The sequence below is a fragment of the Carcharhinus amblyrhynchos genome, unplaced genomic scaffold, assembly GCF_965287045.1.
Source record: "Carcharhinus amblyrhynchos unplaced genomic scaffold, sCarAmb.v2.hapA scaffold_43, whole genome shotgun sequence".
In the NCBI taxonomy this organism is placed as follows: domain Eukaryota; kingdom Metazoa; phylum Chordata; class Chondrichthyes; order Carcharhiniformes; family Carcharhinidae; genus Carcharhinus; species Carcharhinus amblyrhynchos.
Window position 1 is genome coordinate 356,593 of NW_027649784.1, and position 26,262 is coordinate 382,854.

Below are 26,262 nucleotides of genomic sequence, written 5' to 3' on the forward strand. Positions count from 1 at the left end.
GATCCAACGTTATCACCAGTTACCATTCTAATAACTGTGTTGGAACAGCACAGATAACTTCAAGAAAGCTGGGACTGTAATGTACCATCGGGTTATAATAAGGGGATCACACGGTCTGCACCCAGAATTTTACACACTTAAATGAGATTTCTTCTTAGATGACCCAATCGCTACTTGTACAACAATTCCACCATCTCAGGAATCAGCCCGGTGAACATTCGCTGCACCCCCTCAATGGAAAGTATATCCTTTCTCAGTGCAAAACTGCATAACACTCTTCAGTTGTGGTCTCACCAATGATCAGCGCAGTGGCAGTTAAGACAGCCTTGCTCCTGTAATCAATTTTTTTAAAAATCCATTCACGGGACATGGGCGTCGCTGGCTGGCTGGCATTTACTGCCCATGCGTAGTCACCCTTGAGAAGGTGGTGATGAGCTGTCTTCTTGAATCAGGCAGCTCATCACCTGAGTTGCCTGATTAGCCATGCTAACTTGCCCCTTAGTGTCCAAGGGTGTGCGGGGTTAGGTGGATTGGCCATGCTAAATGGGTTACAGTGATAGGGAGAGGGTGTGGGCTGATCCACAATGCCATTACGGACGGAATTCCAGGATTTTGACCCAGCGACTGCGAAGGAACAGCCGACATAGTTCCAAGTCAGGATGGACCTTAAAGAGGCCAAGTCAGGATGGTGAGTGGCTCAGAGGGAGCTTTCAGGTGGTGGTGTTCCCCATCTGTCTGCTGCCCTTGTCCTTCTAGATAGAATCATAACATCCCTACAATGCTGAATAGGCCAATTGGCTCATTGTGTCTGCAGCAGATCTCCGACAACCCAGACCCTCTCCCTATCCCTGTAACCCATTTAGCATGGCCAATCCACCTAACTCGCATGTCTTTGGATACTAATGGGTTATCAAGCATGACCAGTCCCCCTAACCTACACATCTCCGGACACTCCGGGACAATTTAGCATGGCTAGTCACTCTAATCTGCACACCTTTGGACACTAAGAGGCAATTTAGCTGCCCTTGTCCTTCTAGATGGCAGCGGTAGTGGGTTCGGAAGATGCTGTCAAAGGATGAGTTGCTGCGGCGCATTGTCTAGATAGTACACACGGCTGCGTGGGTGGTGGAGGGACTGGATGTTTGTGGATGGGGTGCCAATGAAGCAGGGCTGCTTTGTCCTGGATGGTGTCAAGCTTGAGTGTTGTTGGGAGCTGCACCTATCCCGGCAAGTGGGGAGTATTCCATCAAATCCTCTTGCAATACACGTCATGCTGTTAGGGTTGATGTTGGAAGTATGAACTGTTTGGGTCGGTTTTGGTCATGGTGCCTGAATGGAGATACTTGGGAGTGATAATCAGTGAAACTCAAGAAGACAGAGAAAGTTTCACACATCTGCCATTGTAGTTTACACGAGCTCGAGGGATAATTCTTACTCGAGTTTCTGCCACTTCCTGGTGACATTCGGCTGATTTTGACCGACAGAGACTCCGGTTCCAACACAAAGCTGGCGGAAATGTCACAAATCGATTGCCCTTCTTTATCCTGAAAGAAAAATAATGTTTTAACATGAATAAACTAAATTATTTATCCTCTTATGTGACGTGGGTGCCACTGACAAGGTTTAAGTTTGTTGCCCGTTGCCAATCGCCCTTGGACGTAGAGGCTTAGTGAGCCAATTCACAAGGCAGTTAATAGTCAATATGTGGGCTAGACCAGGGAAGGATGGCAGATTTCCTTCCCTAAAGGGGTGGCAGGGTGGTTAGCACCGCTGCCTCACAGCGCTAGGGTCCCGGGTTCAATTCCCAGCTTGGGTCACTGTCTGTGTGGAGTTCCACCTCCCCCCAGCAGGTAACTGGGAAGCTTCTTTCAAAGCAAACTTTATTTAACAACTCGGTTTAGCTATAACAAATGAATTAGCCTAACATTTAACATGGGCAGGCGATGGCCCAGTGATACTATCACTGGACAATTAATCTAGAAACCCAGCTAATGTTCTGGGGACCCGGGTTCGAATCCCGCCACAGCAGATGGTGGAATTTGAATTTTAAAAAAATCTGGAATTAAGAATTTACTGATGACTGCGAAACCAGTGTGATGATACTGTGCCTTTAGACACAATATTTTTAGCACGTTTCATCCAAAAAGTATGTTTAAAAGTCAGCTTCATTGCACACGGTGCCAATATGTCTAGGAATTTTGCCCTTCATTGGTACAAATGCAATTTTGTCCTTCATTGCTAGAGGGATGGAGTTTAAACACAACAAGGTTATGTTGCAACTGTATAAGGTGCTGGTGAGGCCACACCTGGAGAACTGTGTACAGTTTTGGTCTCCTGACTTGAGAAAGGATATACTGGCACTGGAGGGGGTGCAGAGGAGATTCACTAGGTTGATTCCAGAGTTGAGAGGGTTGGCTTATGAGGAGAAACTGAGTAGATTGGGGCTATACTCATTGGAATTCAGAAGAATGAGTGGAGATCTCATAGAAACATATAAGATTATGAAGGGAATAGATAAGATAGAAGCAGGGAAGTTGTTTCCACTGGCGGGTGAAACTAGAACTAGGGGGCATGGCCTCAAGATAAAGGGGAGCAGATTTAGGACTGAGCTGAGGAGGAACTTCTTCACACAAAGGGTTGTGAATCTGTGGAATTCCCTGCCCAGTTGAGGCTACCTCATTGAATGTTTTTCAGGCAAGGATAGATAGATGTTTGAACAGTAAAGGAATTAAAGGTTACGGTGAGCAGGTGGGTAAGGGGAGCTGAGTCCACGAAGAGATCAGCCATGATCTTAGTGAATGGTGGAGCAGGCACGAGCGGCCAGATGGTTGAGTTCTTATGTTAAAACACAACTTCATTTTTGAAAAGGCAGGATAAAGACTGATTTTCGCAAATGGTGTGTTTGTGTAAACAGTTAATGCATTTGTGTTACTTGGGTTTCCCTGGGGTTTTAGAATACAGCTTTGATTCAGTTGATTGACAAAGTCATGTGTTAATGGGTAGAGCTAAGCCTGCAGAAGAGGCAATGTTTTAAATAAGTCAGTTTCTGCTTAGTTCTGAATGAAGCAAGACTTCTCTCTCTCTCTCCAGAAGTGCCCTGACAATTCCAGAACAGGCAATCTAATAACAAGCTCGTAAACCTGTGAAAGCTGATTTTGAAGAGGGGTTTTAAGTCTGTAAGAGAAATATTGTTTGAATCAGAACTCAAAAGGATAGGTGAGCAGTTAAGAATTGTATCTTGTCACATTTAAGTTTTTGTTAAAACATTTTATTTTTATTCATCCATGGGACATGGATATCGCTGGCTGGGCCAACATTCATTGCCCATCCCTCGTTGCCCGAGGATACTTGAGTCAATCACATTGCTGTGGCTCTGGAGTCACATGTAGGCCAGACCAGGTAAGGATGGCAGTTTACAAAAAAAAAGAAAATTACAGCCAAAGGCCCTTCAATCCTCCAATCCTAACTAAAACCCCCTACTCTTCTAGGGATCATATCCCTCCATCCCATCCTATCCATGTATTTGTCAAGGCACCCCTTAAAAGTCATGATCATATCCGCTTCCACTACCTCCCCCAGCAGCGAGTTCCAGGCACCCCCACCACTCTCTATGTAAACACTTGCCTCGTACATCTCCTTTAAACCTTGCCCCTCACACCTTAAACCTATGCCCCCTAGTAATTGACTCTTCCACCCTGGGGAAAAGCTTCTGACTATCCACTCTGTCCATGCCACTCAATCTTGTAGACTTCTATCAGGTCTCCCCTCAACCCCCATTGTTCCAGTGAGAACAAATTAAGTTTTTCCAACCTCTCCTCATAGCTAATGTCCTCCATACCAGGCAACAACCAGATAAATCTTTTCTGTACTCTCTCCAAAGCCTCCACATCCTTCTGGTGGTGTTGGGACCAGAATTGAACACTATATTCCAAGTGCAGCCTCACTCAGGTTCTGTAATGCTGCAACATGACTTGCCAAGTTTTGAACTCAGTGCCCGAACTGATGAAGGCAAGCATGCCGTATGCCTTCTTGACTATCTTCTCCACCTGCGTTGCTACTTTCAGTGACCTGTGTACCTGTACACCCAGATCCTTCTGCCTACCAATACTCTTCAGGATTCTGCCACTTACTGTATATTTCCTTTTTTTTATTAGACCTTCCACATTGCACTAACTCACATTTTTCTGGATTAAACTCCATCTGCCATCTCTCTGCCCAAGTCTCCAAACGATCTAATATCCTGCTGTATCCTCTGATGGTCCTCATCGCTATTTGCAATTACACTAACCTTTGTCATCTGCAAACTTACTAATCAAACCAGTTACATTTTTCTCCAAATCATTTGTATATAATACAGCAGCAAAAAGTCCCACTGATCCATGAGGAATGCCATTTGTCACAGCCCTCCATTCAGAAATGCACCCTTCCACTGCTACACTCTATTTTCTACGACCAAGCCTGTTTTGTATCCATCTTGCCAGCTCACCTCTGATCCCGTGTGACTTCACCTTTTGTACCAGTCTGCCATGGGGGACCTTGTCAAAGGCCTTACTGAAGTCCATGAAGACAACATTCACTACCCTACCCTCATCAATTGCCTTCAACATTTCCTCAAAAAACTCGATCAGATGAATGAGACGCAACCTCCCCTTCACAAAACCATGTTGCCTCTTGCTAAGACGTCCACTTATTTCCAAGTGGGAGTAAATCCTGTCTCGAAGAATTCTGTCCAATAATTTCCCTACCGCTGATAGAAGGCTAACCGGCCTATAACTACCTGGATTATTCTTGCTACCCCTTTTAAACAAAAGGAACAACACTGACTATTGTCCAATCCTCTGGGACTTTCCCTGCAGCCAGTGAGGATACAAAGATTTCTCTCAAGACCCCAGCAACCTCCTCCCTTGCCTCTCTCAGTATTCTGGTGTATATCCCATCAGGCCTTGGGGACTAGTCAACCTTAATGTTTCTCAAGGACTCCAATACCTCATCCTTTTTGATCTCAACATGACCCAAACTATCTACACACCATTCCCCCAGATTCATCATTCACCAAGTCCTTCTCTTTGGAGTCCTTCTCTTTCCTTCCCTCAACTGGTGACCCAGATGGGTTTTTCCAACAATCACCGAATCCCTATAGTGCAGAAGGCAGCCATTCAGCCCAACGAGTCTGCACCGACAAACAATCCCACCCAGGCCCTATCCCCGGAACCCCTTGTATTTACCCTGCTAATCCCCGCGACACTAAGGGGCAATTTAGCGTGCCCAATCCACCTAACCTGCACATCTTTAGACACTAAGGGGCAGCCACCCAAGGCAGGATTCAAACGTGGGAATCTGGTGCTGTGACTCAGCAGTGCCACCCAGGCCATTAGCTGGGACCTCTGGATTACTAATCCAGCAATCACCACTGTGCCACCATCTCCCCATGTTAAGATCACTGTCAAATCTGGCAGGATAGTAGAGTGCGTTGGGAATTTTAGGGAACAAGGAAGTTAAATGGAAGGAGAGCAAGTTTCTACCTCCATTCTATCTTATTATTCATTCATAGGCTGGCCAGCATTTATTACCCATCCCGAGTTGCCCGAGGACACTTAGCCACATTGGCTGTGGCTCAGGAGTGGCGTGTAGGCCAGACCAGGTAAGGACAGCAAATTTCCTTCCCTAAAGGAGCCAGATGGGTTTTTCCGACAATCAGTAGATTCTTAATCCTAGATGTTTTTTACTTAACCATAATTCCACCATCTGCCGTGGTGGGATTCAAACCTGGGTTGCCCAGAACATGAGCTGAGTTTCTGGATTAATAATCAGCAATAATACCACTAGGCCATCGCCTCCCCTTCTATGTCCACTAAATTGTGCCAGTGTGCAGTGCAGTGTCAAGAAATGCAGAGCAGTTGTGCTGTCACCTGCTTCTCAGGTGAGACACAGCACAATAAATTTAAAAACACTTAAGGATGATGGGTTACCAATCTTCAGAGCAAATAGCCAGAGACAATTACCTCTTCCTTTTCCATTTCCACATCATCTTGATCAAGCTTCCCGACTGCAAACTCCTCTCCATCTCTTGTGTCAAGCTTTGGTGTCTGCGTTTCACTCTGCTCTGTTACATGCGGCCCGCCATTTGTATCCACAGTCTCCTCTAAAACATAACACAAGGTCTCCGTCACAAAAATAAAACTATATCAGGACAAAAAGATGCATTTGAACTGACTTGGAAAGCACATTCCAGAACTTCAAGTGTGCAGATTGCCAACAACCTGTCCAGGTCTCCCCCTATGCCGACACTATAGTTAAGAAAGCCAACCAACGCCTCCACTTTCTCAGAGGACCAAGGAAATTTGGCTGTGACTTTCACCAACTTTTGCAGATGCACCACAGAAAGCATTCTTTCTGGTTGTATCACAGCTTGGTATGGGCTCCCGCTCTGCCCAAGACCACAAGAAACTACAAAAGGTCATGAACATAGCCCAATCCATCACACAAACCAGCCTCCCCCCATACACTTCCTGCTGCATTGCCAAAGCAGCCATCATAATCAAGGACCCCATGGAACCCGGACACTCTCTCTTTCACCTTCTCCCAGCGGGAAAAAGATGCAAAAATCTGAGGTCACGCACCAACTGACTCAACAACAGCTTCTTCCCTGCTGCCATCACACTTTTTTGAATGGTCCTACTTCGCATTAAATTGATCTTTTTCTATACTCTACCTATGACTATAATACCACATTCTGCGCTCTCTCCTTCCCTTCTCTATGAAAGGTATGCTCTGACTAGCAAGAAACAATACTTTTCACTGTATCCTAATACATGACAATAAATCAAATCCTTCTCTCCTATGTACTCTATGAACGGTATGCTTTGTCTGTATAGCACACAAGAAATAATACTTTTCACTGTATCCCAATACATGTGACAATAATAAATCAAATCAAACTGTTGTGCTGTAGTTAGCTTAATAACCTATCATATCCAAACACTGCTTCAACCACTGGAATATTCTAACTCCTGTTGTTTCCTACCTCGCACAAAGCCCAACTCATTCACCACAAACTGTGCTTACTGCCCTGCAGTGAATCACAGTCAAGCAACACCTCCTGTATAACAATCTCATCCCTTTTCGCTCCTCAGACATCTCCCCATCGCTGTAACCTCCTCCACAACCCTCGGAGATCGCAGCAACATATAATCCTGGCCACTTGCAAACCCATAATTTTAAAATACAGGGGGTGGTACTGCTGCCTCACAGCACCGAGGCCTGGCTTCGATTCCCGCTCTCAGGTCACTGCATGTGCAGAGTTTGCACATTCTCCCCATGTCCGTGTGGTTTTCCTCCGGTTTCCTCCCACAGTCCGAAAAACGTGCTGGTTAGGTGGATTGGCTGTGCTAAATTCTCTCTGTGTTACCCGACTAGGGAATTTTTACAGTAACTTCATTGCAGTGTTAATGCAAGTCTACTTGTGACAATAAATAAATTTAAACTACATATCCCCTTGTAGACTCTCTGTACTCTACCAAAGAGCTTGTTTTCTTACCAATACTCAAATCAGCAGCAATGCAGTCTCCAAATCATTAACATGGATTGTAAACACATCTTTGACACACACAGTTCTGGGAGTACAGGTCCACATATCCTTAAAAGTGGCAGCACAGGTGGAAAAGGTGGTGAAGAAAGCATGTGGCATGCTTGCCTTCATCGGACGGGGCATCGAGTATAAAACGCTGGCAAATTACATTACAGCTGTATAAAACATTGGTTCGGCCACATTTGGAATACTGCATCCAATTCTGGTCACCACACCACCAGAAGGACACAGAGGTTTTGGAGAGAGTACAGAAAAGGTTTACCAGGATGTTGGTTGGTTTTGGAGGGTATTAGCTACGAGGAGAGGTTGGAGCAACTGGGACTGTTCTGTACTCGTTGGGATTTAGGATGGGGGGGAATCTTATTGAAGCTTACAGGATACTGCAAGACCCAGATAGAGTGGACGTGGAGAGGGTGTTTTCACTAGTAGGAAAAACTAGAACCAGAGGGCACAACCTCAGGCTAAAGGGAAGGTCCTTTAAAACAGAGATGAGGAACTTCTTCAGCCAGAGTCTGTGGAACTCTTTGCCGCAGAAGGCTGCGGAGGCCGGGACATTAAGACAGAGATAGATAGGTTCTTGATTAATAAGGGGATCAGGGGTTATGGGGAAAAGGCAGGAGAATGGGGGAATGAGAAAAATATCAGCCACGATTGAACAGCAGAGCAGCCTCGATGGGCCGAGTGGCCTAATTCTGCTCCTATGATCTTACAGTTTTGTATGCATTTCCTTTACCCGATAACATCACCAGGCTTCATGTTGCGCATATTCATTTTTTAAATTGAACGTTGACCATATTTAAGCCATACTCTCTGGCTCAGTGCCACTTAGCCGAGCTTCATTATACACCCACTTAAATCACTTTTGCCAATTTTATGCCAACTTGTAATTGCAGTTATTACTCCTGCCTGATACCAGCAGCAATTTGTACGCTTACATTAAAACTTGTTTGCTTGTAACCACAAAATTCAGGTAGTTTATTTTGCTAAAATTTAAGATCTTTTAATAAGATTCATTATTTTTAAGCATTCATTATCATTTGCAAACAACCATAAACAACCTCACTGCTTTTATCCTCTCCATTGCCTTCATAATCTTATTTTAGTCGGGCAGTGTGGCAGGTGCAGACTTGGAAGGCCTGTTCCTGTGCTGTCATTGGCTTTGATCTTTTATGTTTCCATAAGATCTCTCCTTATTCTTCTGGAATTCCAATGAGCATAGTCGCAGCTGGCACAGTGGTTCACACTGCTGCCTCACAGCACCAGGGACCCGGGTTCGATTCCGGTCTCAGGTCACTGTCTGTATGGAGTCTGCACATTCTCCTGTGACCGGATGGGTTTCCTCCGGGTGTTCCAGTTTCCACCCACACGCCAAAGATGTGCGGGTTAGGTTGACTGACAAAACCAAATTGCCACTGAGTGCCCAAAGATGTGCGGGTTAGGGAGATGAACCATGCTAAATTGCCCATTAGTGTCCAAAGATCTGGAGGTTAGGGGGATTAACAAGGTCAATAAGTGGGAGTTACTACAGGTTAGGGTCTGGGTGGGATTGTCTGCACAAAAAACTCGGTGGGCCGAATGGCCTCCTGCATTGCAGATTCTATGATTCTGTGACAGCGCCAAGGACCGGGGTTCAATTCCGGCCTCTGGTCACTGTCTGTGTGGAGTTGATACGTTCTCTCCATGTCTGCGTGGGTTTCCTCCCACAGCCCAGAGATGTGTAGGTTGGGTGGATTGGCCACACTAAGTTGCCCTTTAGTGTCAGGGGGATTAGCAGGGTAAATACGTGGAGTTATGGGAATAGGGCCTGAGTGGGATCGTGGTCAGTGCAGGTTTGATGGGCCAAATAGCCTCCTTCTGCACAGTGGGGATTCTATGATTTTTTTTGAATCCTGTACCCTTCAATGAGATCGCTTCTCATTCTTCTAAACTCCAGACACTACAGGCCCAATTTACTCAGCCCCCCATCACAAGACATCCCCCATATCCCAGGAACCAATCTAGTCAACCTTTGCCGTACCCCCTCCAATACAAGTATATCCTTTCTTAAAAGTGGGGACAGCACAGTATTTCCTATGTGGTCTCACCAAAACCCTGTAACAACTGTAGCAAAACCTCTTTACTGTTTTGCACTTGTTCAATTCTGGCTGCCACACTACCAGAAGGATGTGGAGGCTTTGGAGGGGGTACAGAAAAGATTTACCAGGGTGTTGCCTGGTCTGGAGGGCATTAGCTACGAGGAGAGGTTGGAGAAACTTGGTTTGATCTCACTGGAATGACGGAGGTTGAGAGAGCGACCTGATAGAAGTCTACACGATTATGGACAGTCAGAAGCTTTATCCCCAGGTTGGAAGAGTCAATAGAGGGGGCACAGGTTGTACGAGGGTTTTTTTTTTAAACACAGAGGGTGGTGGGTGCCTGGAACTCGCTGCCAGGGGAGGTAGTGGCAGCAGATACGATAGTGACTTTTAAGGGGCATCTTGACAAATACACGAATATGATGGGAATGGAGAGATATGGTTTCTGGAAGGGTAGGGGATTTTAGTTCAGTCAGGCAGCATGGTCAGTGCAGGCTTGGAGGGGCCGGAGGGCCTGCTCCTGTGCTGTAATTTTCTTTGTTGTCCAAGGAGAAACTTGAAGGGGAACTTCCACCCCAGGATGTCTGTTACCCTTGTCCTTCTGGATGTAAGATTTTGGAAGGTGCTATCCTAAGAATTTGGAGTTCCTGCAATACACCTGGTCATTAAACTTTTTAAAAAGTTTATTCGGTATAAATAAGGCTTTATACAGCATGAATGAAAATTAGATTAAAAACTATTTATTTATGTTATTTATTTATTTATTAGTGTCACAAGTAGGCTTATGTTAACACGGCAATGAAGTTACTGTGAAAATCCTCCAGTCGCCATAATCTGGCACCCGTTCAGGCAACAATGAGGGAGAATTTATCACAGCCAACACACCCTAACCAGCATGTCTTTTGGACTATGGAAGGAAACCGGAGCACCCAGAGGAGAACCACAGAGAGAGTGTGCAGACTCCGCACAGACAAGTGCCAAGCTGAGAATCGAACCCAGGTCCCGGGTGCCTTGAAGCATTGGTGCTAACCCACTTACTCTTGGCTAACACTGCAAATACCGTGAGGGGACAGAGTTTTGGAATTTTGACCCAACAACAGTGAAGGCAGAACGGTATAATACCAAGCAAGGAAAGTATGTCACTTAGAGGGGAACATGCAGGTAGTGATTAAGATAGAGGCAGCAGTGCTTTGGCTAAGTTCAAAGTTAAGAGGATGCAAGGTGTGAGGCTTGCCATGACAACATAGAGTTATAGGGGATCAAGGCATGGAAACAGGCCCTTCGGCCCAACTTGTCCAAGCCACCCTTTGTTTTAGCACCTAAGCTAGTCCCAATTGCCCATGTGTGGCCCATAATTCTTCTACATTCGTGGAACTGTCTAAACGCTTTTTAAAAGACAAAATTGTACCTGCATCTATTATCATCTTGTTCCAGACACTTACCACCCTCAGTGAGGATCATTTTTCTCTCTCCCCTCTCACCTATGCCCTCTAGTTTTAGACTCCCCTACCTTTGGGAAAAGATATTGACTATCTAGCTGATCTGTGCCCCTCATTATTTTATAGACCTCTATAACATCAGCCCTCAGCCTTCTACTCTCCAGGGAAAAAAAGTCCCAGTCTATCCAGCCTCTCCTTATAACTCAATCCATCAAGTCACGATAGCATCCTGGTAAATCTTTTCTGCACTCTTTCTAGTTTAATAATATCCTTTCTACAATAGGGTGACCAGAACTATACACAGTGTTCCAAGTGTGGCATTACCAATGTCTTGAACAACTTCAACAAGACGTCCCAAACTCCTGTTCTGACCAATGAAACCAAGCATGCCGAATACCTTCTCCACAACTGTATCCACCTGTGACTCCACTTTCAAGGAGCTATGAACACACACCACTAGATCTCTTTGTTCACTAATTTCCCCCCAAAGATCAACAATGGAGTAACTGAGCCTGGAGATATGAAGTTTCAGGAGACACTGGTGTGCAGACGAGGGATGTTACCGAGATGTGTGCACATGTTCCTGATACTGACACATCTCCTGAATCCCGTGGGTCAGAGCCATAAACCGTTCATTTCAGATTCTTTTACCTGGTTGACTGGCGTCGCATTCCATGTCGATTGGTGACCGTGGAGAATCTAGATTCAATTGCTTGGCAATACGCATCGATTTCCTCAGAGTAGGCTTCAGGAGTCCCTGAGGAAGACAAACAAGTGGATTCAAGCAAGAAAGTCAGGAATCAAGTTGTGTGTGTGTGTGTGTGTGTGTGTGTGTGTGTGTGTGTGGGGGGGGGGGGGGGGGGGGGGCGGTGCTTTTTGCTAAGTACTGTTAGAGAGAGAGAAAGATCGTCAAGTAAAGACACCAGAAACGCAAACCACTGTAGAATCATAGAATCCCTGCAGTGCAAAGGAGGCCATTCGATCCATCAAGTCTGCACCAACTCTTGGCTGAGGATCTTACCAGGCCCCTCGCCTAATCTATCCCTATAACTCCACTCATTTAGCTTAATCAATCCACCTAACCTGCACATCTTTGGACACTAAGAGGCAATTTAGCATGGCCAATCCCTCTAACATATACATCTTTGGGCACGAAGGGGCAATTTAGCATGACCAATTCACCTAGCCGACAGCCTTTCCTGGCAACAATGGAAGAGAAATTATGAGTAAAAACAGAAGAAGATAAACGAAAATCAGATGAGTGGAAAGAGGGGCTTGAAGAAAGCCGAGAAGCAAGATGATACCAACAGCCCCGAAGGCTATGGTGACAATGAGCCAATGAAGAAATACTAAATTAATATTGCTGGAAAAAGACACTGACAGTCGAAACTTCTCATCTTGTATTCATCAGGATAGATTCACACGAATACCAATCATAAAGGGAACAACAATTTATACTGCGTGCGAAGAGAGAAATCTGCCAATGGTCCCTCTAATATCGTCTACTGCAGACCCACCCTCATTGGTCAATACAGGTGATGGGATTCCTACAGTTCCATGTGACGTAAAGTTTCTCTTATCTCGTAAAGAGGACCTGAGCCATTTGAACATCGTGCAAGCTTGATGCAGAAATAGGTTAACAAGTTATCCTGCGGGATAATGGCTGATCAGACCAGCGCTCACTGCACATCACACATGAACGGGCCTAAGACCATCACTTTTAGGCCTGAAATGTGTCCCAGAATCTCTCAGATTAAGCTGGAAGGCCTCGAAATTTGGGCCAGTGGTGTCGCCAGCCATTTCACGTTGCTATGGGCGAGCAACATTGGTGTTCCACCCTAACAGGATGCTGCCGTCAGCTGAAAAGATGCCCTGTCTACCACACAAATGAGTAGTGTGGTCTATGAATTTCAGTGTCAGGTATGTAGGCTGTGTGTCCTGATGGATGGCAATTCGTATCAAACAGCACACCGTGTCTACAACCGGCTGAATACTGACCGCACCCAATAAGCCCATGCTTGCAAAAATCAAACCATTGTGGAATCAAAAAATCCCTACAGCCCAGAACAGACCATTCTACCCATCGAGTCTACACCCATTTTCTGACAGAGTATCTTACAAGCCCACTCAGCTAACCTATTCCTATAACCCCACTCATTTACCGTAGCTGATCCCCTTAACCAACACATCTTTGGACACTATGGGGCAATTTAGCATGGCCAATCCACCTCACCTGCACATCTTTGGACGCTAAGAGGCAATTTAGCATGGCCAATCCACCTAACCTACACAACTTTGGACGCTAAGGGGCAATTTAGCATGGCCAATCCACCTCACCTGCACATCTTTGGACACTAAGGGACAATTTAGTATGGCCAATCCACCTCACCTGCACAACTTTGGACACTAAGGGGCAATTTAGCATGGCCAATCCACCTCACCTGCACATCTTAGAACATTAAGGGGCAATTTAGCCTGGCTAATCTATCTAACCTTTCGACGGGCAGCACAGTGGTTAGCCCCGCTGCCTCACAGTGCCAGGGACCCAGACTCAATTGCGGCGCGGGTCGGTGCAGGCTTGGAGGGCCGAAGGGCTTGTTCCTGAGCTGTAGTTTTCTGCACCATCGGTTATCACTGCACACGTGCTTCTGAGGACAAGAGACTGTGTCTGGCCCCGTTGCTTGCTTGCACGCACACAGCACACACACACACACACAATTAAACACTGCAGCATCAGCCAACACCAGGACAAAAGCTCCTTTGGAAGAATTACCTTTGTCTTTTCTGATTTAGTCTGCTGCACTGCTGAGTTTTCTCCTTGTGTGCTGTCTGCATTGCTGACTTTCAGCTTCCCTTCACGATATTAAACAGAAATAGGGTAAGCAAAAATTCAGCCAATCAAGTACATTGAAATATTAATAGCTTGGCTGTAACAAACACAGTACCTCAAGTAACCCAGGGTGGGGAGGACCAGAGAATCACAAAACAAGGAGGCTATTCGGCCCATTGAATTTGCACACGATTTATCAAAGAACAGTATTCTTTTAATGTTTCATGCTAGGTCATTGGCAAGACAGCATTTGTTGTCCATTCCTAATTGCCCTTAAATGAAGCTTTTTTTAAGTTAATTTCTTAATGTCACAAGTAGGCTTACATTAACACTGAAATGAAGTTACTGTGAAAATCCCCTAGCCGCCACGCTCCGGTGTCTGTTCGGGTAACACTGAGGGAGAATTTAGCACGGCCAAAGCACACTAACCAGCACATCTTTTGGAGCGTGGGAGGAAACCGGAGCACCCAGGAGGAAGATGCGGAGAGAACGTGCAGACTCCGCACAGACAGTGACCCGAGCTGGGAATCGAATGCAGATCCCTGGCGCTGTGAGGCAGCAGTGCTAACCCACTGTGCAATCCACGCGAGTGGGTCCACGATGCAGCACTGCACGATTACATCTCAACAACTTCTGTTCCATTTTCCCATTTGCAAAAGGGAACTGGACAAATAATGGAAGGGGGGCGGGGAGAAACGTTGACGGAGGGAGGAATGTACTAACCGGACAGACGTTTCAGAGTCAGCCCAGTCACTCCTGCCCGCACTGAATTCTTCTATGACTACGTCAGCCCTCCCGTAGCCTCTCTGAGCGAGATTTAGTGCCGAATTTCAACACTCTTTGTTCTGCGTGCAAAGACGCGAGAGGAACTGGACTGTGACTACCCCAAATTGAAACCAGAAGCTGGAGTAGGCCATTCAGCCCTTCGAGCCTGATCAGCATGAATGGCAGAGCATCGAATTCAATATCAATTTCTTCTTGAAATCGCACAACGTTTTGGCCTCAGTTACTTTCTGTGGGAAGTCAATTCCACACCTTGGAAATCGGGCAAGGCCTTTATTGCCTGCAGACAAACAAAAAATACGAAGCTTGCCACCACCCGTCAATTTCCATTGGCCGGACTTGCAAAACTGTGAGCCGTAAGTTGCTCCATCATAACTCCAACAGAGAACCCGCACCACTCCGCAACCTGCCGCCGCCACCACCACCACCCCACCACAAAATCTTCCCAGAGACTCTCACCAGGATGACTCTTCGGCAACCAGCGACCTGTGTGGTCTCTTTGCATTGCAGTGACAGACTGTGACCCTCTCCAAGATATCTTCCCTGCCTCCTAAGGGAGGGGAGGAGGGGGGGGGGGGGGGGGGGGGAGGAGGAGGAGGAGGAGGAGAGAAAAACACGTCTGTATTGCTTCCACTTTAACAGGCTAACCACAAACTTATTCTCCAAGCTGTACACTCCAAATCAAGGCTGCTATTCATCCTGGTGTGTGGTGCCGAATCGAAACAGAGAAGATAGGAGCAGGAGGAGGCCATTCGGCCCTTTTGAGTCAGTTCCGCCATTCATTATGATCGGGGCTGATTGTCCAACTCGATCCTTCCAAACCCACGACCGCTACCATCGAGAAGGACAAGGGGCAGCAGATAGCTGGGGACACCACCACCTGCAAGTTCCCCTCTGAACCACTCGCCATCCTGATTTGGAAATATAATCGGTGTTCCTTCATTGTCGCTGGTTTTTTTTTAAAAATACATGGGCGTCGCTGGCTGGGCCAGCAATTATTGCCCCTTGGAGGGCAGTTGAATGTCAACCACATTGCTGTGACTCTGGAGTCACATGTAGGCCAGACCTGTAGGCAGATTTCCTTCCCTAAAGGAACCAGGTGGGTTTTTCCGACAGTGGGTCATCGGTAGATTCCTAATTCCAGACTTTTTTTAAAATTGAATTTGAAATGCACCATCTGCCGTGGTGGAATTTGAACCCAGGTCCCCAGGACATTAGCTGAGTTTCTGGATTAACAGTCTAGCGATAATACCACCAGGCCATCACCTCCCCTGGTCAAAATCACAGATTTCCTTGATGACATTGTGGTTGAACCCACAGCACGTGGACTGCAACGATTCAAGGAGGCAGCTCACCACCACCTTCTCAAGGGGCAACGAGGGGTGGGCAATAAATGCTGGTCCAGCCAGCGAGGCCCATGTCCCATAAAAATGAAAAATTGAGTACAGGAGCAAGGATGTCAGTCCCTCCACAACTGACGCACAGTGGCAGCGGTGCGTACCATCTATATTGCACTCACCAAGTCTGCTTAGACAGCCTTCCAAACCCGCAATTGCTACCACCAAGAAGGACAATAAAAGGAGACATGCGGGGACTCCGTGACCTGGAGGTTCCCCTCCAGTCGCACGCTACCTCGACGTGGAACTGACTATATTGGCTATTCATTCACTGTCACTGGGTCAAAATCCTGGAACGCCCTCAACTATGGGTGTACGTGTACCACAAGCACTGTGGTGTTCCAAACGGCAAAACACCACCATCTTCCCGAGAGAAATTCATCTGTTTTTTTGTGCTGTTGATTGAGGAATAATTGGACACTGGGGAGAACACCACTGAGCTGCTTCTGCCAAGCTCACCTGAGAAGATGGCATCTCTCAGACTCCCCTCAGCACTAGGCTTGAGTTTTTGCTGAAGTTTAAATGTGTCTTGAGCCCACAGCTTTCGGGCTACGAGGAGATTGCTACTCACCAAACCACGAGCTTGAGAATATATTCTCATAGAAGGAGCCCATTAGGGCCATCGCATCTGCACCAACAACAATCCCACCCAGGCCCGATTCCCCTAACACCATGCATTTACCCTAGCCAGGTCCCCTGACGCGAAGGGGCAATTTAGCACAGCCAATCTACTTAACCAGCACTTCTTTCGGACTGTGGGAGGACACTGAGGCACAGGAAATCCACGCAGACATGGGGAGAACATGCAGACTCCACACAAGCAGTGACCCGAGGCCGGGAATCGAACCCGGGTCCCCGGTGCTGCGAGGCAGCAGTGCTAACCATTGTGCCACCTGAACTTTAGACTATATTCTCAGAGATTCCCTACAGCGCAGAAGAAGGTCATTCAGCCCATCAAGCCTGCATCAACAACAATCCTACCCAGGTCCTATCCCTGTAACTCCATGCATTTACCCCACTAATCTCCCTGACACTAAGGGGCAATTTAGCATGGCCAATCCACCTAACCTGCACATCTCTGGACTGCAGAAGGAAACCAGAGTACCCGGAGGAAACCTATAGAGACATGGGGAGAACGTGCAAACTCCACACAGCCGTAATTGAACGTGAGCTCCCTGGCGCTGTGAGGCAGCAGTGCTAAGCAAGATCCAAGTTATTTCTGTCTTACCATCAGCAACACTTGGAGGGCAAGCACCGATATGACTAAGAGAATGGAGTGCACACACATACACAGGGAAAATGTATCCTGGCTTGCTAGATTAAGGTTAACTCTGTAACTCTCTATGTAGCTTCCCCACCAATATTACCTGGCTATCTTCGGAGAGTGAAACGTCAGTGAGGGTCTGATGTAGCTGTCTTCTGGGCGTCTGGAAGATAACAAAGACAAGATAACATTCCAAAAAGCCGGAGCTTGGCAACGGCTTGTGAGCTGTCCCCGGCATATGACAATAATCTCTTCCTCAATGTCAGTGAAACTAAGGAGATGGTCTCCAACTTTGGGAAGCGTAATGGAGGACACGCCCTCCCATCTACATCAACGGGGGTGAAGTGGAAATGGGGTCAAGAGCTTCAAGTTCCTAGGATGTTCAGGTCATGAACAACTTGCCCTGGTCCCCCCGTGCTGACGCTATAGTTAAGAGTGGCACACTGGCACAGTGGTCAGTACAGCTGGGTCACTGTCTGTATGGAGTTTACATGTTCTCCCCATGTCTGCGTGGGTTTCCTACTGGTGCTCTGATTTCTTCCCATACTCCAAAGATGTGCAGGTTAGGTGGATTGGCCATGCTAAATTGTGCCTTAGTGTCCAAAGATGTGTAGTTTATCCATGAGAAATGTGCGAGGTTACGGGGAGAACGACAGGGAAAAGGGCTGGGGTAAGATATCCATCAAAGGGTCAGTACAAACTTGACAGACAGAATGGTCTCTTCTGCACTATAGGGATTCTATAATTCTATTAAGAAAGCCCCAATGCCTCTACTTCCTCAGGAGGCATTTGGCATGTCCACTACGACTCTCACCAGTTTTTACAGATGCACCACAGAAAGCATCCTTTCTGGTTGTATCACAGCTTGGTATGGGCTCCTGCTCTGCCCAAAAAGAAATTGCAAAGGAACATAAACGTAGCCCAGTCAAATCACACAAACCAGCCTCCCATCCATTGACTCTGTCTACACTTCCCGCTGCCTTGGGAAAAGCAGCCAGTACAATTAAGGATTCCACACACCCCAGACATTCTCTCTTCCACCTTCTTCCGTCAGGAAAAAGATACAAAAGTCTGAGGTCACGTACCAACCGACTCAAGAACAGCTTCTTCCCTGCTGCTGTCAGACTTTTGAATGGACCGACCTCGCATTAAGTTGATCTTTCTCTACACCCTAGCTATGACTGTAACACTACATTCCGCACTCTCTCCTTTCCTTTTCTGTGAACGGTATGCTTTGTCTGTATAGTGCGCAAGAAACAATACTTCTCACTGTATCCCAACACATGCGACAATAATAAATCAAACGATTATTCGAGAAATGCAATAGGTTTAATTAACTCATCCATACCTTTTGAATTTCCGTGTCTGGTGACGCCGCTGGAGCCCCATTAGTAAATCTGCTTGACCGGCTGGGGGTCTGAAAGCAGAGAAGAAACTGTTCATTGATATTAATCATCTGTCAACGACAGAGTGGGAAGCTTTGCTGCATAATATTCACTCTCTCCACCACTGGAGCGCAATGGATGCAGTGTCTACCCTATACAAGATACTCCAAGGTTCCTTCAACAGCCCCGCCCAAACCTCTAATATTGAGGAGGACAAGGGCAGCGGAAGATTGCATACGCCGACAAGACTGCAAGTTTCCCTCCCAAGTCTCAAGCACCACCCTGACTCGGAACCATAATCAACCCAGCTGGATGGGAGACTCGCCCACCACCCCGCCTCTATCTTCTGCACCCTCCCCTTTCCTTCTCCCGTGTACTCTATGAATGGTATGCTTTGTCTGTGTAGCATGCAAGAAATACTTTTCACTGTATCCCAATACATGTGACAATAATAAATCAAATCCTTCTCCCCTATGTACTCTATGAACGGTATGCTTTGTCTGTATAGCGTGCAAGAAACAATACTTTTCACTGTATCCCAATACATGTGACAGTAATAAATCAAATCCTTCTCCCCTATGTACTCTATGAACGGTATGTTTTGTCTGTGTAGCATACAAGAAACATTACTTTTCACTGTACATTAATGTGACAATATCAAAGCCTTTCCCCCCATGTACTCTATGAACAGTATGCTTTGCCTGTATAGCACACAAGAAACAATACTTTTCACTGTACCCCAATACATGTGACAATAATAAATCAAATCAAATATCAGCAGTGGGGATAATAAATCAAATCAACTTACGCCTTCCACTTTCTTGAGTGTACTTCTTGTCAATCGGGTAGATCTGGAGGTAGCAGCAGGACTCTAGAAATAAATCAGAACTTGGGTTACTACAAGTACACAACCTATTTTCCTCCCATTATTCTCTCCAGCAATTTACAAACATAGGAGCAGTAGCCCATTCGGCCCATCAGGGCCAATCCACCATTAAACAGATCATGGCTTACCATCCACCTCTGTGTCACTTTCCTCCATATCATCTGTACCCTGAAATCTATCTTTTCTGTCTTGAACCCATTCAATGATTGAGCTTTCCACAGGCCTCTGGGGTACACAATTCAGAAGGTTCACCACCCTCTAAGCGAAGAAATTCCTCGTCCTCTGAGTCACAGAACTGATATTCAAACTATCACCGTCTTAAATGGCCCGCGTCTTCCTTTCTCTGTCTTTGTCTCCTTGTTCTACAATTAGACAGGGCCTTGGTGAGGCTGCACCTGGAGTAGCATGTGCAGTTTTGGCCTCCTTATCTAAGAAAGGATGTTCTTGCACATTAGGGGGAAATTTAGCATGGCCAATCCACCCAGTGTCCAAAGATGTGATTAGGTTAAATGACCATGCTATATTTCCCGTTAGTGTCTGAAGATGTGCAGGTTAGGTGGATTGGCCATGATAAATTGCCCCTTAGTGTCCAAAGATGTCCGCTCATGAATGCAAGAGAGACACTAATAGATCCAACTGGGGAATTCAGGAGAAATGTCTTTACCCAGACAGTAACGAGAATATGCAGATCGCTTGCATGGGGAGTGGCTGGGGTAAACATATCGATACTCGGTGACACTGCTGCCTCACAGCGCCAGGGACCTGGGTTCAATTCCCGGCTTGGGTCACTGTCTGTGCGGAGTCTGCATGTTCTCCCCCACCGTGTCTGTGTGGGTTTCCCCCCGGTACTCTGGTTTCCTCCCACACTCTGAAAGATGTGCTGGTTAGGGTGCATTGGCCATGCTAAATTGCCCCTCAGTGTTACCCAAACAGGCACTAGGGTGTGATGACTAGGGGATTTTCACAGTAACTCCATTGCAGTGAGACCCTGGAGTCCTTGTGCGTCAGTCACTGAATTTCAGCACAAAAGATACAGCAAGCAATAAAGAAGGCAATTGGCATGGTGGCCTTCATCACGAGAGATGAGTATAACGTTAAGGATGTTTTGCTGCAATTGTATCCGGTGTTGATGAGGCCACACCTGGAGTATTGTGTGCAGTTTTGGTCTCCTTATCTGAGGAAGGATGTCCTTGCTATAGAGGGAGCGCAGCGAAGGTTTACCAGGCTGATCCCTGGGATAGCAGGTCTGTTTTATGAAGACACTAAATCTATTAGGACTGTATTCACTGGAATATAGAAGAGTGAGAAGGGATCTCATAAAAACTTACCAAATTCTGGCAGAGTTAGAGAGGGTAGATTCAGAAAGAATGTTCCCCATGGTGGGGGAAGTCCAGAACTAGAGGGTCACAGTTTGAGGATAAGGGGTAAACCTTTTAGGACTGAGGTGAGGAGAAATTTCTTCACCCAGAGGGTGGCTGGAATTCACTCCCACAGAAAGGGGTTGAGGCCAAAACATGAGATTTCAAAATTTTGCTCTTGGGGCTGAAGGGATCAAAGGATATTTTGGGGGTTGGGGGGATCAGGATATTGAATTTGATGATCAGCCATGATCATAATGAATGAAGGAGCAGGCTCGAAGGGTCGAATGGCCTCCTCCTGCTTCCAGTTTCTATGTGTTAATATAGGCCTACTTGTGACACTAATAAATAAACTTGAAAACATTTAAGGGAAAGCCGGATAAACACGAGAGAGGGAGGAAGATCCTGAAATCCCGACAGCGCTGACAACAATCCCACCCGTCACCCCGCACATTTACCCCGCTAATCCCTCTAACCTATGCATCCCAGGACACTAAGGGGCAATTTAGCATGGCCAATCCACCTAACCTGCACATCTTAGAAGCATGGGAGGAAACCGGAGCACCCGGGGGAAACCCAGGCAGACACGGGGAGAATGCGCAAACTCCATACACACACTGACCCAAGCCGAGAATCGAACCTGGGTCCCTGGCTCTGTGAGGCAGCAGTGCTAATCACTGTGCCAACATTCACTTGGCCCATGGAGTTTGCACAGACAACACTCACACCCAGGCCCTATCCCTGCCATGCCATACACTTACCCTCCTAGTCCCTCTGATGCTCAGGGGCAATTTAGCATGGCCAATCCACCTAATCTGCACATCCTTGGAGTGTGAGAGGAAACTGAGCACCCAGAAAAAACCCAGGCAGACATGGCGGAGAGCGTGCAGGATATAGAGAGGCTGGAAAATTGGGCGGAGAAATGGCAGATGGAATTTAATCCAGACAAATGTGAAGTGATGCATTTTGGTACAACTAATTTGGCGGGCAGCTGTACAATAAATGGAAGAACCATCAAGAGTACAGGCACAAAGAGGGACCTGAGTGTGCAAGTCCACAGATCCATAAAGGTGGCATCACAGGTGGAGAAGGTGGTGAAGAAGGCATATGGCATGCTTGCCTTTATAGGACGGGGTATAGAGTATAAAAATTGGTGTCTGATGTTACAGCTGTATAGAATATCGGTTCGGCCACATTGAGTACTGCGTCCAGTTCTGGTTGTCGCACTACCAGAAGGACATGGAGGCTTTGGAGAGAGTGCAGAAAAGGTTTACCAGGATGTTGCCTGGTATGGAGGGTCTTAGCTATGAGGAGAGATTGGGTAAACTCGGGTTTTTCTCCCTGGAAAGACAGAGAATGAGGGGAGACCTAATAGAGGTGTATAAAATTATGAAGGAGTGTAGATAGGGTGAACATGGGAAGCTTTTTCCCAGGTCCCAGGTGATAAACATGAGGGGTTACAGTTTCAAGGTGAAGGAGGCGAGGTTTAACTCAGATATCAGAGGGACGTATTTTAGAGGGTGGTGGGGGCCTGGAATGCACTGCCAAGCAGGGTGGTGGAGGCGGACACGCTGGGATCGTTTAAGACTTATCTGGATAGCCACATGAACAGACTGGGAATGGAGGGATACAAACGAATGGTCTAGTTGGGCCAATGAGTGGCGCAGGCTTGGAGGGCCGAAGGGCCTGTTTCCTGTGCTGTACTGTTCTCTGACTCCATACAGACACTGAACCCAAGCCAAGAATCGAACCCGGCTCTCTGGCGCTATGAGGCAGCAGCGCTAACCACCGTGCCACCCATAAGATCAGAACATGTTGCGACGACAGGGTGCAGTTTGTGGAGAACATCAAAACAATCACTAAAAACTGATCGTACCCAGTTTTGGTACATTAGAGGGAACGCAGTAAAATGGAGGAACAGGACATGGTGCGGTAACAAGGACATTGAGAATCAGAAACAGGGAGAAGTTGAAGCTGGGTTACCTGTACTGCCTTTACCGGTGATTTGGGCTCATCGGAAAGCTGCGCATCATCGTTCAGCAGGCTTGAAGAAACCCTGCTGCGTAGACTCTGCCTCTTCTTGCTCTGTGAAGAAATTGACAGGATTTACTTTCCAATGCTGCAAAGCGTATCTGGAGAAGTTAAGACGCAAATCGGCCACAAGAATTCAATCCCTCTTCCGCAGAAAGGAAACGACACACTTAAAAAAAATATATATTTACGCGGCACCGTTAAACATGGGCAGCACAGTGGTCGGCACTGCTGCCTCACAGCTCCAAGAAGCCAAGTTCGATTCCTGGCTTGGGTCACTGCCTGCGCATCCCCCCTCCCCCACGTCTGCGCGCTCCAGTTTCCTCCCAGAGTCTGAAAGAGGTGCGGGTTAGATGGATTGGCCATGCTAAATTGCCCTTAGTGTCCAAAGGTGTGCAGGTTAGGGGAGATTGACCAAGCTAAGTTATCTCTTAGTGCCCAAAGATGTGTGGATTAGGTGCAATGGCCATGCCAAATTGCCCCTTACTGTCCAAAAGTGTGCAGGTTAGGTTGATTGGCCATGCTAAATTGATTGATTTTAGTTACATATATTAACATACAGTGAAAAGTATTGTTTCTTGTGCGCTATACAGACAAGGCATACCATTCATAGAGAAGGAAAGGAGAGAGTGCAGAATGTAGTGTTACATTCATAGATAGGGTGTAGAGAAAGATCAACTTAATGCAAGGTACATAAGGTATGCCCATTCAAAAGTCTGATGGCTGCAGGGAAGAAGCTGTTCTTGAGTCGGCTGGTCTGTGACCTCAGACTTTTGTATCTTTCTCCCAACGGAAGAAGGTGGAAGAGAGAATGCCCGGGGTGCGTGGGGTCCTTGATTATGCTGGCTGCTTTTCCCGAGGCAGCAGGAGGTGTAGACAGAGTCAATGGATGGGAGGCTGGTTTGTGTGATGGATTGGGCTACATTCAGGACCTTTTATAGTTTCTTGTGGTCTTGGGCAGAGCAGGAGCCCATACCAAGCTGTGATACAACCAGAAAGAATGTTTTCTATGGTGGCACTGGTGGGCTTTCTTAACTATAGTGATGGCAAGGGGGAACCCGGACAGGTCACTGGTGATCTGAACACCTGAAAACACGAAGCTCTCGACCCTTTCTACTTCGTCCCTGATGTAGACAGGGGCATGTTCTCCTTATCTACCCCTTAGTATCCAAAATTGCCCCTTAAGTGTCTAAAAATGTGCAGCTTAGGTGGATTGGCCGTGCTAAATTATTGTGAAGCAGCAGTGCTAACCACTGTGAGTCACGACTTGTCCTCTGGCAAACGAGTTCTGGGACATGACAGGGCATGTATAAACTAAATTTGGAGGATATCTTTTACAGATGCAGCACAGAAAGCATCCTTTCTGGTTGTACCACAGCTCGGTATGGCTCCTGCTTTGATCAAGGTCACAAGAAACTACAAAGTGGTGCAAACGTAGCCCAGTCCGTCTCACAAACCAGCTTCCCATCCTTCGTCTACATTTCCTGTTGCCTCGGGAAAAGCAGCCAGCATAATCGAAGACCCCACGCACCCTGGGACATTCTTTCTTGCACCTTCTTCTGCTGGGAAAAAGATACAAAAGTCTGAGATCACGTACCAACCAACTCAAGAACAGCTTCTTCCCTGCTGCCATCAGACTTTTGAATTGACCTATTTTGTATTAAGCTGAACTTCCTTTAACTCTAGGTATGCCTGCATAGTGCACAAAAAACAATACATGTATTGGGATGCAGTGAAAAGTATTGTTTTTTGTGCGCTATACAGGCATACCTAGAGCATAAAGAAAGTTCAGCTTAACATAAAATAGGTCAATTCAAAAATCTGACGGCAGCAGGGAAGAAGCCGTTCTTGAGTCGGTCGGTGCATGCCCTCAGACTTTTTCCCGACGGAAGATTTGATTTATTGTCACATGTATTGGGATACAGTGAAAAGTATTGTTTCTTGTGTGCTATACAGACAAAGCACACTGTTCATAGAGTACATAGGCAAGAAGGATTTGATTTTTTTTTATTGTCACTTTTCACTGTATCCCAATACATGTGACAATAAAAAAAATCAAATCAAATCCTTCTCCCCTATGTACTCTATGAACAGTATGCTTTGTCTGTATAGCGCACAAGAAACAATACTTTTCACTGTATCCCAACACATGTGACAATAAATCAAATCAAATCTTCCATCTGGAAAAAGTCTGAGGGCGCACACCGACCGACTCAAGAACAGCTTCTTCCCTGCTGCCATCAGATTTTTGAATTGGCCTGCCTTGCATTAAGTTGATTTTTGTCTGCGCCCGACGTCATAGGACTGTAACGCTACATTCTGCACCCTCTCCTTTCTCTCTCCCCTTTGTACTCTATGAACAGTATGGTTTGTCTGTACAGTACACAAACAATACTTTTCACTGCATCCCAATACATGTGACAATAATAAATCAAAGGTGGCCACATTTCAAAAATGCATCTCTTTGGAAAATCTGAATCAAGTGAGATCAAATCAAATTTCAAAAATACATTTTTTAGAAAAAAACAAATTTCAAAAATAAATCTTCCCTTTTAAAAGTATTCCAATTTCAAAAAGATAATTTTTTTCTGGTTTGGGTGGAGGTTAAACACGTCCAGCACATGTCCAGTCTGCTGAAAGAGTTGAGGGACGTGCCAGGAGCTATGCGAACGCAGACGCAACTTGCCATGAGGCGCACGTGTGCACCCAGCCAGCGGCTCCCCAATGCTTCAGCAAAACCCGAATGATTTTCTCTATTTTGAAAAAAAACCCAATTACATAGGCAGTAGAGGGTCCCAGTCGGTGCTGACCGCCCCGCAATTCCCCCCGCTCTAACCCCGCCATCCCCTCTCTCACTCCGCTCACCATCTTCGTCTTCTCCGCCACGGCTCTGAACAAATCCCCCTCCTCCTCTTCTACTGCGCCGACTCCGTGCGATCCCGGGTCAGAGGTTAGCCAATGAAAGGCGGGAGGGGGAGGGTCACGGCGGCCACGCCACCGGCGCCATTTTACTTTCAGACCGTTGTCCCGCCCAACCGTCAGTCGCGCGAGCGCTGAGCCACTTTCCCCCAGGCGCCATCTTTGTTAGGGGCCGCCATTTTCTTTTACCCTCCTCTGCCCGTTCAAGCGAATGGAGGGACGCCATCTTTTTTAGGGGCAAGTCAGCCTCTGCGTGCTCTCCCTCTCTGCCCATTCAAAAGTGGAGGCGGGGAGGTGGACGCCATCT

The 26,262-nt window shown here is 46.6% G+C and overlaps 1 protein-coding gene across 1 annotated transcript in view; it reads right to left on the reverse strand.

Moving 5' to 3' along the window:
* Window positions 1-25,954, reverse strand: part of LOC145337103 (uncharacterized) — a 70,319-nt gene extending 44,365 nt beyond the window's left edge. Inside the window, exons 1-10 of the mRNA XM_080181858.1 lie at window positions 25,902-25,954; window positions 22,989-23,090; window positions 19,570-19,632; window positions 18,725-18,793; window positions 17,480-17,539; window positions 15,175-15,265; window positions 13,876-13,955; window positions 11,754-11,859; window positions 6,003-6,142; window positions 1,436-1,544 (exon numbers count right to left, since the gene is read on the reverse strand). Of these exons, the coding sequence (XP_080037984.1) occupies window positions 1,436-1,544; window positions 6,003-6,142; window positions 11,754-11,859; window positions 13,876-13,955; window positions 15,175-15,265; window positions 17,480-17,539; window positions 18,725-18,793; window positions 19,570-19,632; window positions 22,989-23,090; window positions 25,902-25,904 (823 nt within the window). The 5' untranslated portion in view covers window positions 25,905-25,954. The remainder of the gene's footprint in view (window positions 1-1,435; window positions 1,545-6,002; window positions 6,143-11,753; window positions 11,860-13,875; window positions 13,956-15,174; window positions 15,266-17,479; window positions 17,540-18,724; window positions 18,794-19,569; window positions 19,633-22,988; window positions 23,091-25,901) is intronic.
* Window positions 25,955-26,262: the final 308 nt, after the last annotated feature.